At 32.3% G+C, this 13,411-nt stretch overlaps 1 protein-coding gene across 5 annotated transcripts in view; it reads right to left on the reverse strand.

Annotated features, from left to right (window-relative positions):
• LOC118187586 (CUGBP Elav-like family member 4) overlaps positions 1 to 13,411 on the reverse strand; it is a 927,242-nt gene that overhangs the window by 132,228 nt on the left and 781,603 nt on the right. For 3 of the 5 annotated variants that reach the window (XM_085827228.1, XM_085827235.1, XM_085827216.1), the window contains 2 exons: positions 11,823 to 11,936; positions 7,047 to 7,190 (listed from right to left, as the gene is read on the reverse strand). In XM_085827228.1, coding sequence (XP_085683354.1) covers positions 7,047 to 7,190; positions 11,823 to 11,936 — 258 coding nt within the window. The remainder of the gene's footprint in view (positions 1 to 7,046; positions 7,191 to 11,822; positions 11,937 to 13,411) is intronic. The other 2 variants (XM_085827240.1, XM_085827220.1) reach the window with 1 other exon arrangement.

Here is a 13,411-nt window from a genome sequence, read left to right on the forward strand (position 1 = left end):
CTACTCTCCCGTATGATAAAGCGTATCTCTCCACTTCGTATATTTATATATCCAAACCCCATTTCACCCAAGGAAAGGCTTATAAGCGAGATATCTTGAGTCAGCCAATCATTAACCGGGAAAAGAGTCACACAACAGATTGGATAAGGGATGCCGGAGAAGAGAAAGGAGGTGGGAAGACGGTTCCATTTCCCCCTTTTATACCACAGTCTAAAATTTTCGGAGACAGGATAAATATGTTCATTTTGCAGAACCGAAGACTAAATTACACGGGGTAAGTCATGCAGACGAGTGTGTATTAAATGGCGTCTCGAATCATGGTTAAGTCATTGAGGAAGCTCGTTTATTCCGTAGGTTTGGTCATTTCATTTGCATAAGCGGTGGCGATATTTATTGATATACTTTATTTTTAAAGCGAGTGGCGATGGCCATATTTAGATCGGAGCCCAAGGCTTGCGCAGTTGTTTTGGTAATATATGCCTTCCATTATGGAAAGCTGTTCTTGATGCTAAAGGCTAAAATTAAAGGATAAGTCATTTCGGAGGGACTCCCGACGCCATAAAGCGACCGAGATACATTCCATCAAGGTCTGGGTGAGATCGAACCTCGTCGTTGAAAGCACTAACATTCACTTCCACCCCAGATGTCACCGAGGGGGCATTGATGCTGTTGTGAAATAACTCAAGTGGACAGTCCATTTTTCTTTTCGAGTGGGTACCTGGCAAGATCAAGAGGAGGTGTTATTAAATTCAGCAGCATCGGCGAACGCTCTCACGCACCTCACCGAAGTTATTGCCACTTAATATTCTGTGCAGGCACAAACTTTTCCAAGTTGCAAAATGGCGGGAGTGGGACACTACAGGAATTAATGAAAGGAGATTCTTTTAATATTAATGCCTCGAGACTATGGAAAGCAGTGAAGAACCTAAGCTCTATAAAATGTGCTCGTTTGTCCTGTAGTAGGCTAATTTGCTCAAGTTATTTCATAGTAACGAGGGTATTATAAAATATTGAGAACTGCAGTGTCGTAAAAATGTATAAATACATGTTATTAATGACCATTTTTCTGTATGAGCGTGTTGTCATGAAGCATAACACGAACGACTTTATTAAGTTCTCTAGTTAAATATGAGCATACTTGTAATTAATAGCGGATGTCATATTAGAAAATATCTTTCTTTACGTCATTGTGTTCCGTCTTTTAACATTTTTGTTTATTTTACCTATTTTCAAGTAGATATTTATGCTAGATCTAGTTATAAAACGAGTTATATTTTAAACATTACAGTTTTTCTTCTAATTAATACAAATTTTTACAAATTGATTAATTTTTAAGAACACACTTATACATAAATCTAGGATAGACAAAGATCTGTTACGTCTAAAGCTATCAAAGAACATATTTATTATGCTGACAGACCGTTTTATTGGATACTTGTAGCAAATGGGTTTTATAAATGATGACAAGTTTTTTACACTGTGCACCAGTTGCTAAAGTGCGTACATTCCTCCAAATTACATGATACAGGGCACTGGTATCAATATTTAGTATACTTATCTTTACCATCCAAAATAAAGTTTGTCAACAGAGTTGCCAGATTTGGCACGAAATCATCCTTTTGGCTATAAAATTGGCGATATGCTATAGACGGAGCGAAGAACATTCTAGAATGAATTCTAACCGGTTTCCCAAGAATGTTCTCTAAAGTATGTCAAAAGCTATATATAAACTGCCTATACGCGGAGTAGGAGGGTATCTTGATTTCATTGTTAGTGTCTTGAGCACAGAAATCAATTTTTGAGAGCGACCCAGCCGAGTCGGGAGCTTCACTTTAGTACTTTAGCGTGAAGTTGTCTTCACCGTTGTAACGTGAAGGCTGAATTGCTGATTGGTTCAGAGTGTTTATCGTAGTTTTTCGGCGACTGTAAACGTGTCTTCGGAACTCTCCTATGTAATACTGGTGAATAAATCATGTTTTGATTTTTCATCAAGTGTTATTGTCAATTGCTCCAAATCCACGAACTCGTAGAACTCAACAATACGTTTTCTTTCTAACGTCGTTTGAGAACACAACTATTAAACAAACTTAATTTAAACTATGATATGCAATACATATCAGAAAGAAGGTCAAACAAAATCAAGTGTATCCAAAACTTGTTTCTGTACGAAAAAGAGATGAAAATATTAAAGTTCAGCATATAATTCTAAAAAGGTCCAGAAATGCGCAAAGACAGCAAATATTTGGAATTCTTTCCTACCACTGAAGAGAAGAATTCTTTTCTTACCATTGAAAAGCATGCATCTTTCAAAATACGGATCTTTCTACTAGAAGAAGTTCACAATTTAAGACAGAACTTCACAAATACTTAGCTACATACTACAAAACTTATAAAGATCCACAAAGAAAACGAAAACATACAAAAATGAGGATTTATTTTCTGAAAAAAAGGGTATAGCATAAACTTCAAAATGACGGAGAAAAATGTTGGAGATATAAGAATAACTTACTTGAAAGAAATCGTTCTCTTTTAGCTGTATTCAGCAGCGATAAAGAAAATTATTAGTGTGAACTACTTGACACTAATGTATGACACCTTATTCATTCAATAAGGCATTATTTTAATAAACATATATTTATGTAGTACAAAAGGAAAACAAATTGATGTGGATACCACATGACTTCCTTGTATGGCCTATTAAATTATGCACATTTTTTGCTGCATTTCGTCTAAACGTATTTCCCAGAATTTCATTAGAAATATATTTCTCATTCGATCAATTCAGTTCTCACTTCATGGCAAGGAAAAAATACATAAAAACTCAACACATCTTCATTAAAAATTGTAAAATACAGAAAAACCTAAAACACCAAACAGAGTTAAAAGCGGTTAAAATTTTTTTTAAAATGCAATTAAAATTTAAATCATTAAAATCAGGTGGAAAGACAGATTTTTCGGTGCACAAAACCTTTGGCTCCATTCGGCAAAAAGACACTGAAGTTGGAGCAGTAACTGAATTCACTACGCTACTAAGTTTCAAATGTAAACAATTGGCGGTGTAATTAGGCTTAATGTAACTTAAACAACTTTTAAATTGTTGACTATTCTACAGCTGTTGTAAGCAGATTAACTAAACGCATAAAAAACTCAACCGGAACATAAAAACAATATAATTCATTCACGTTTAAAAAAATGCACAATTTACCAACAGATATGAGTAAAAAAACTTAGCTCACCGAACCGGGTAACAGAGTGGGTATATACTCTTTTGATGCGGCCGATTGGAACTAAAAAGGAAAATGCTCATCTACATGTTATAACAGTCCTATATTCAAAATTTCAATGTTCTGAGGCAACTCATTTTTGAGGTTTATAAGATACATACAAACGTACGTGCAGACGTCACGAAGATATGTCTTCAGAATCCATTTTAAATCCATTTCACAAACCGTTTTGGGAAAAAGAGTCCTTTATTCTGTCCGTATGCACAGATGTAACGCAAAGCATCATTTAAATGAAACGAATTCTACATTTTTAATAACATGGATATGCATATGTCGAATAAAGGTTTTTAGAAAGCTAGTTAAATGGATGTAGAGAATATTTGGATTTAACTATTTTTGTATTCTGTTTAATTTAAATACTGACATTAAAATTAAGCAACTAATGCCAGTTCTTAATTTGCGATAATAGGTGACTCAACGTCATCTCGCAATTAAAACCAAATTAAAACGACAAGAGATGCAAGTAACTCTGAAACATATTATACTCAGAATGTTCAAAAACGAAACGAAAGTAGGGAGTTATTTCGCTACAAGATACACCACAAGCTTTAAGTATAATGATTATCTTTTGCAACAATTGCTTTTCTGAGTTAGGTGTTAGCAGATCTAACATTGTACTTCGGAATTATTCTGCGAATGGCACAGTGGAGCGTAGTAAACAGATTACAGATTAAATTGCTAAGATGCCTTCTGCTAAGGACGTAGACGTACATTCGTAGATCCGGAAACGAACTTTTAAGGCTGTCGAAACAAAATTACTGGGGCAGGAGAGTATTGCTTTAAATGTCGTGTTAATTCTCCGACTAATTCAAGATGTTTCGAGCGAAGCAGGATTTTAATGAAATGCTGATTTTGTTAAAGAGAGAAGAAATCCTCTTAAGTTAGAGCTTTCGGATTTAATCTTTTCGAGTGAAAGCAGACCCCCTTTTAAAAGGAAGGCAGATTTTAAAGACTTAGTTTTTCAAGCTCATATTTGCATGCACGTGATATGAAATACCAACTTCAAGGAACGTGATTCCTTCTCTTATTCAAGGATTGAAATTTCGTTAAGCAGAGTTGAATTTAATGTTTGTATATTAAACTTTTATTGTGTTTTTTATGTAACGTAAAAACGTATGATTTCAATCAGTACCGATGTCTATTTATGATCTCAGAAATACTAGTCACATTTACATCTAGTAGCCTTAGGGAGGTGGTTGTCACGGGAGGTTTCACTGTGTTCTAAAATGCCTATCTCGTTTTTGTCATAATACATTCAGTTTTAGGATAGTAGGATTTCATTTACTGAAGATAATTTTTTGGTGGACAAATGGCATCATTGGAATAACTAGACTGAATATCTCAGGTGAATAATTAATGTTGATATTATTAGTATAAATTAGTAACACTTATACGTAATGAAACTCGGCAAAAAACTCATTCATTACGTTTGTCAAAAAACAAACGAGAGCTAAACGATATATTGGAGAAGGAAGGTTCTATGTTTTGATGCAGAAGTCTTAAAACGACTTTGTACTTGCATTGTTGAGTCTACAATTTTCTTTTTCAACCATGTTATCTTCTTTTTTTGGAATACACTCCTGATATTATTGCCTAATAAGTAAGCTTGGAGGTATTTCAAACTTATAAATGAGTCTCATGTAAGTTCGTTTTTCAGTACGTCAATTTAAATGTTTGTGAAGACTGTTAATTTTGATCTGTGTTCTACTTGAATTAAGTATACTCTCTAAATTGTTTAATAAAGATTTCATAGCTATTCTTACTTATGATTCTTTAATAAAACCGTGCTAAATAGAGTAATGTGTACTTAAGCACCTTAGCTGGGTTAAATGCACGACATATTAGAATATATATGATACGGGATATAAAAGTCTATAATATATAAACTGAAGTAAGAAATGCAAAACGTTATGAATTCGATTTTTAGTTACTCTTAACCTTACAGAATTCAAATAGAACTCATATCTGCATCAAGGCTAATTAAAAGAACCACTTGTAGTATCGAATATTAAAAGGATTAAAAGAAATAAGATTAGAGAAGGAAATCAGCTCACAAATTAAATTAGATTAAGATTTCGAATAATTGATGCAATTAAATCAAAAATAAAAGATGAAATTAATCACATAATCCTCATGTCCGGAATACAGAAATTAAAAAACTTCAAATTGTCAGTGATATTTGGTCTTTTTGTTATTATTTAAGTTCTTTTTCTAAAATTCTCATAAAACTGGAAGTGGAACTGTTTGTTGGAAGCATTTCATATTTGTAAAAATTCTGCCAATTGTAATCGATACTTCTAATTATATCTTATCGTTTTCTAAATATCTATTGCATAATTTTTATGAATTTATCTTTTATTCTCTATTTCGTTTGCCTTCAGTGGGTTACACCATGATATGAGTGACATTATATTGGAAATCAAATAAGCCGATGAGCCTATGAGCATAGAATTTATGTTGTTGAGGAAAATGACCAATCCTTCCAATTGCATCAAATTTTCTAATGAAATTACAGCCAAATTTAGTTTCGCAAATTCTTACGTTTTGAAAATGAAAAGCGCAAGAAGTTGCTCCATGTGAAACTTTTAAAAATGAGATCATTATGGTATTTATTTAAATAGGAAGTTTCATCATTTTTTGGTTGAAAGTTTTATTATTTATTTACCACTATCATACCTTTACTTTATTGATACGTATTTTTTTACTTGTGTATATAGATGAAATAGGGCGATTAACAGTTCTGAAACCGTCACTTATACGACAACTTAAATTACAAATAAATGGACTAATGGAATTTAATGCATAGGACAGGGCAAGGATAAGCCATATGAAGTATCAGTATTTTACCATACCATAATACAGTTACTGTCTCGTGATCCTATTGATAGAGTGAGGTATCTTAGAGAGGTTCTTTGTTAATCTTTCAAAAAATGTTCATGCAGTTATTATTTAAAAAGATATGAGCACTAAAATAAGAATGTTTCGTAACGATTATTGCTCAGAAATATCTTAGTCTCATTCCGAAATCAATTCACAAACGAACAAACTCTCACGAACGACCTCATACTCTCTATATTGAAGAAATCAGAAAATAATGCCCTGGAAATGGTTTAATGATATTATTTTGTACTGCCATTCTGGGTATAGTTGTTAGCGCTGCTGGATGCTGTATCGTTGAACCTGGATTCAAATCCTGGAGAAGGCTTGATTGTTTGTAAGAGATTGTGTGGCACGGGACACTTAAAATATTGGTGAGCCGAAAGTCCTCTCGAGAGGATTTTGGTATGGAAAGCAGGGTAGGAGACCCTGGGGTTCCCGTCCCCAGTTTGTTCTCCATCAAAATTGGGACGGAACCTCCTGCCCTCGCACAACATTATCGGTTGCCCCCTGTGATGCAACTTGGGCAGTCTCGGTTATGAGACGGCTAAGTGACTGTTGGATATTGGCCACACGATTAATACATTAAGTTGTAACTGTCCGAAATAACAACATGCTAGTTTTATTAACAAAATTATGCAAGAATTTTAATCACTGTCATCAATCATATTTAATCAAACCTATTCTAACAAATACATATTTATTTCTTATACTACTACTAATAATTAAGCACATTATCAAAAATGTGTAAGGACCATAGAAATAATTTATGGAATATGTGTTGCTTCGTGTTAAATAAAGAAAACATTGAATCTTAGAAGTATGTAAGCCTTAATGAAGGATATCTAAAGCATGGGCGATAGTTCAGAATGGAGTTTCTCTTACCGAAGCACTTGCTCTGATTGGTAGCTCTGTCGATGAACACCTTGGCGCTGATGACGTTGCCGAAGGGCATGAACATCTGCATGAGCTCGGCGTCACCAAACTCTTGGGGGAGGTGATAAATGAAGAGGTTGCATCCCTCCGGACCTATGAAGCAAATAAAAGAAATACACGAAAGAAGCATCTCGGTTCTTTTTGTGACCATGCAAAATTTAGCTTCAAAAGAAATATAACGAATTTTCTCGAGAAAGTCTTATACAGCATTTCAATAACGATTATTTAATTTTTCATTGTGATTTATTATTAACTATAATGCGCTCAGTATACTGGATCCATTAGTAAAAAAGTATTTATCTTTCGTGTGAAGAATAAATAGTTGTAAAAATAAGATGCATATGCAGATTTTTAAGATGCTTCAAGCAGACTCATTTTCAAAACTATTTATTTTTATCTGGAAGGTAACCTCTTCCTAAATGCTTTCTAGAAAGCTGCATTGTGATTAAAGCTTATCCATATGCAATTTTAGTCATGTCTGTCACACTGAAAGTAGTCGGACTGTATGCAAATAGTGTATCAGGCCAACATGATAATCGCTTTTTAAACCAATGTGATAGTCTTGAATTTTTCAATTGAAGATTATTCAACAGTATCTAAAACTACATACCGTTATTAGGACACAATAATAACATTAGAAAATAAATAGGTTATTGGAAGTCAATAATACTAAACAACGTAAGTTAACAAATAACTACATTTTTTGATAACCATAGTTGCATTTTTCGATATATATTTCTAATGTTATTGATCGCTAAGAAGATATATACAAACAACAGTACTAGAAAACAGAATTAAATGTTAATTTCATGAGAAAATTTATTAACTGGAATTTTACTCGTGAAATTGTTAATTATTATTAAGTGATACAACCCCCTCTTATGTACCTTGTAAAATGTAACACAATTATGTAAATGAATATACCTCTTTTGCGCAAATGAGAATATAAAATTACCTTTATAGCATTCGCGAAAAGAAATAGTTTTAACTCATCCCATTTGAAATTTGGGTATTTTCATGATTTCTCCCTGTGTAACGCAGATACGAGTCAGTTTTCTTATAAAATCCTCCACAAATATTATATCCCTCCCCATAGGTAGATAGCTTTCGAGTTGCTTTGCCTTAATCGATTAACCTAATCTCACCGTTATTAAGAATGCATTTTAATGAAACAAATTAATACATAATGGCCTTGATGAAATTTTCAACTTCTTATATGATTTTTGTTTTAAAATTTTCATAAATAACCTTTTTAGCTCAAAAAGGCAGTTTTTCCAGAAGGACTATTAATTTCGTATCGGCATTTTGCGTCGTCCACTATAAAACGGAGTTTCACTTTTTAAATTGTTGCCACCAAATATTAGAGACTTGTGTTATATTTAAAGAAATTAAATAATGAAGAATCTGCATGAATGTATGTATGTTATGTTTCTCGCACTGTGAAAAAACAACGGTACCTAGAGACATCAAATTTTGAATAACGTAGTCCTCCACTGGGATATGGACATCTGGAAGCCCAAATATGGAATTTTAAATTTGCTTTATTAGCTATTTCACATTTTGTAAAACTTTAACGAATTTTTGGTTAACAAACTCAACGATATCAAAGTGAGGCATGGCAACATTATGGAAAAATTATTTTTATCGCGATAAAAGATAGCGAGACAAAGAATGTTACCCGCCCGCGAGATAAAGAATGTTCCCTTAACGTCTTTAGCTTTAATATTAACGATGTCACTTCAGCATCGAAAATTCTAAAGATATACTCTTTTTAAATATTGAATTGAATTTTATGGTTTAAGTGCGAACATGCTGTTTAATAAATAAAGGAAACACACTAAACGTTAAAAAAATGCTCCTTTGGGTGTAATATAACATCTTTCGAAAAGTTTGTATATATTATTATTGCTTTTTAAAATCTGAATTAAAATAATATGTAATCATTATTTTCAGTAACTACAGAAGAGTATTGAAAGCAATACTTTCCATCGCCCTTTGGAAAATAGAATTGTTGCTTGAAACAAAATTGTCTGTCACTGAAGTATTCCACACTAATTACTGAAAAATAACGACGAGAATTCATCTTCAATACCCCGCTGATATAAAAAAAGACTCGATTTGTTTAAAAGTTCATAATGGTTAAAGAACAAACATATTAGAATACATATCAAATATACTAACTGAATAATTTAAATTATATAATTTTCTCCGAAATTCAGTGCGATTATTGCTAACTATGAATTTCAAAATTACAAAAGATTATGAACTATTTTTGAAGCTGTATAATAATTAGACAGAATTGAGTTATGCTTGTTTATTAAAATTAGTTTAGTGATATGAATTCTGAAGAAGCTAAAAAGTTCTCTGAAATATTTCAGATGCAAGGAAACACAAAAAGAAATTAAGAATTCTTTAAAAGAATGTTACCTTAACGTCTTTAGCTTTAAATTAACGATGTCACTTGTTAAATTACATGTAATTAATTTAGTAGTTTGTGTAATTTTCAAACACAAAAAATTAATGCAATATGTCTCTATCTATTTGTGAATATGAAAACAATTTAATATAAGCATTAACCGTTTTAGTACAAAAAATACAACTTTTAAATTTTTCAGAAATTTTCTCATTAAATTAAAATGTAATTTGCTTAATTTTACTGCACTTATACAGTTTGGGTTAAAAATTCAGATAGAAATTACTTTTGCTTGCTAACAGCAGGATGAATCTTAATTAGAGCACAAAAATTTTAGTCTTTTCGCTTAAGTGGGGGAGGGGGGAGGGTATTACATGAATTACTTTTTAATTATTCCGAGAACTCAAGCTTACTTCCTTTCGACTAGAGAATTCACACTGAACGTTACTTAACACGATGCTTCTAAATTAAAATTTTTTAGAAAATGTTCCATAGTAAAGAATTGCAAATTAAAATACTTTATTTGACATGAGGAAATTTTGTAATTGATATTTAATTCCTTTCTTCAAAATTTTTTATTTAATTAGAACAATTTGCGTGATGTAAATAAGTAAAATATATTTTCTTCCATTTTATGAGATTTCCCTTTTAGGAATGATATAAATTTGTTGTCCCCTAACGAAAGAAGTACGCTTTCACGAAGAAGGCTTAAGAACGAAGAAGGCTTTCACGTTTTAGCAAAAAAGGTGAAAAGCAAAACTAGGTTTCAGCATTTCTTAAGCGCTGGTTGCAAAACCTATAATTACCAGATAAAGGCAGTTTCTTCAAGAGGGCTTGGCTTAGCTGATTATGGCAAAGCACACTAGGGCTATCTGCATAAGAGGAGAAATGCCTTTGTGGAGGACTTTCAAAGGCAAAATGGTTCGTATATATGTTACACATGTTCTGGAAAATATTTCAATTACCTGTGATAGCTATACAGGAGAAAAAAAATGTTCATATTTGCAGACAAAGGCCTTTCGCGGTGAGGGGCGCACGACAGAATTCCACTTTCGTTATCTACTCAGGCAGATATCAAAATTGTGAATGCAGTGAATCTTACGAGTACAAGTAGCGATACATCTGATCCTTATCCTCTTTTTTTACATCTCAGGCCTATTATCTTTCATTAACGGATTTCGAAGACTGGATAACCCATCGCCATCGCCAAATTTAGACTTGATAAGGCCCTAAGCTATTTGAGATATGGAGACCTTTATAATTCTGCTATAAGATATTTTCATACTATTTGTACTATATTTTAATTTTTTATGGGCCCTGCAAAATGTGGGGGCTCTAAGCTATAGCATGTGTAGCTTATGCGTAAATCCGGCCCTGGTCATCGCCATTAACTTTTGTCTTTATCAGTTTCCGTGGTTGAAACTGCAGCATATATATGTTATTTTTATTCATATGTACTGTATATTTCAAACACGATTATTTGTTTTAGACCTAGTTTAGATTTAAAATGCAATTTAATATGACGGGATAGATTTTATTTGAAGGGCAGGAAACGCTCAACGCTCTTTATTTCTTATAAATTAATGGTAATAACTTCTCCGTTTTTCGCCAATTCGGCTTACTAAATGTTTCACAGGAGCTCTGCGTTTCCTTAAAACGAAGGAAATCTGTATAAAATGATCTTGTACGAGCATAAACGGCATGAACATTGCAGCAGTATCATATCATATCCGGCACACTATCTAACAAGTTCAAGGTCAGCCAAATACCCTATTATTACCATACAAATTTCCTTCGCAAACAGAAGCAATTTCTGGTACTGAAGTCGCTGTTACTCTCAGTCATGAAGATAATCATCATGACAGCTTATCTATTACTTTATTTCATGTTGATTGCATACAGTTATGATTAAATTTCTGAGAATCGTTTTTTATTTGATTAAAATCCCTAAGAAATATTTTATTTAGTCGCATTAAAATTCTGTAGAATTATTTTAGTTTGTTGAGTTAAAATTCTGTAAAACTGCTTTATTTAGTTGGTGACCATTAATATTTCATTAGCATTTATTTTCTTTCTTTAAAAGAATATATACTACACAGGTAGTTATTTTTTGTTAAATATATGCAGTAATGTATAACAAGAAGAAATCCGTCATTCTAAATTTATGGCACTCCTCAGGTCCAGAGATTGCCAGATTTTTAAATGTCACCTTGTATTGTAACTCATGACAGATAAAAAAGTATATGTATTGAAATTTCATAAAACGTAATTTTTGATTGAATGATGGAAGAATAAATGAATTTGATGCTTACCAGGAATGTACGTACCTTCTCTCTGAGTCTGGGTGACTACGGCAGGCTGAGGAGTTAGGGCTTGGCCGAATTGGCCAAAAGGAGTCGGATACGCAGCTAGGGAATTGAAAAGACCTGAATAAATACCAATATTTAATTCATTATTACAATACAAATAATTTATGGAGCCTTCCAATAGATTCTAAGTAACAGTAATATAATAATATGAAACTGATTCTCTATTACCAACATTTCATAAATATATTTAACTGATAACCATTTACACTTTAGTAGGGGAGCTTCGGGCTAGTTGTAACAATTTTTGAGAAAATGTTTATATATTTTGAAATACATTTAAGATTACTTGATTATAACTGCTGTTTTTATAGCATAATTGTCCGTTCATTATATTGACAAAATAAACATTTAGCAGTTTTGTTGATTTTAGTACAAAAAAATATTTTACCCAAACTATTCTTCTGTTACACTAGAAATGACAGTATTTGAAAAATATTTGGTGGTAATTATTACTTCATATAGTGATACTGAATGATATCAAGTGGTTTATATTAAAACAAAGATAAAATTATTTAATCAGTCAACTTTATAGTCAGCCTTCATCAGAGTTTAAGTTAACACAAACAAATGATAGATTCTACCCGCTCACACATTTAAACGTTTGGCCGCGTTTTTGAAATTAAGTGCTGCGCTCATTTTTTTTTTTTTCATTAGAGTTGTAAGCATTTTTGCAAGTTATTCAGACCCACTTTTCTGTTTCAGAATCTGTATCAAAGTTCAAATTCCTCTTCTTCAAAAATTTTATCTCTTTATTTTCGTTTTGGATATTATTCCTTAACATTTCCTTTTCCCGTACCTTTGTTTCTTATTAAGTAGCTCTTCATATTTTTTTTTCAGTGCTTCTTTTTTTAAGTATGTCACTTTGGATGGAAGATTTCCTTTTGCTTCAGACTATGTTAGACTGCTTCCGAGGTGAAGCCTGAGGAAGAGGTCTAATCTTTGAGGGTTAAAATGGGTTTTTATAGTTTGAGAAAGAAAACATAATAGAATAAACAATTTCTATGTTAACATTTAAAGAAGAAAGTCTAACTACATGAATCAAAATCTGGAGACAAGTTGTAGTACGTCACAACTAGTCACGAGATTTTATTACAGGTTACCCCATCATATGGTTTCGGACATCTTTGTTGATTTACAAAAATTATTGATATTAGTAAACAAAATTAGAGCAGCATTTTAAAACTTAATGAATAGGCAAAGTAGATAGGAAAAACCATTTTAAAAACATAAATGATGAATTTAAATCAAAATTTAAGAAATATTTTTTAACCATTAACTAGTTCAAACGGGCTACGTGAATGCAACCTTTCACTGTTCATTTTGGCGGGGTATTGACTGTGCTTTCGTAATAGGGTCCATCGTAAAAATCCTTTTTAATAAAAATTCTGAAAAAAAATTTAAATTGCTGCGTAACGTGAGTGTTATTATTTATTCCTGCTACAAATCGCTCCTAGCTCCCCTATATATTCATTATTACGCTCTTGAGGATGTAAAATAACTGTATAATGTACACTGAAGTGACAAAAGTCATG

The sequence above is a fragment of the Stegodyphus dumicola genome, chromosome 1, assembly GCF_044657685.1.
Source record: "Stegodyphus dumicola isolate Sdum_Otavi_A_Nest chromosome 1, ASM4465768v1".
NCBI classification, from domain to species: Eukaryota; Metazoa; Arthropoda; class Arachnida; order Araneae; family Eresidae; genus Stegodyphus; species Stegodyphus dumicola.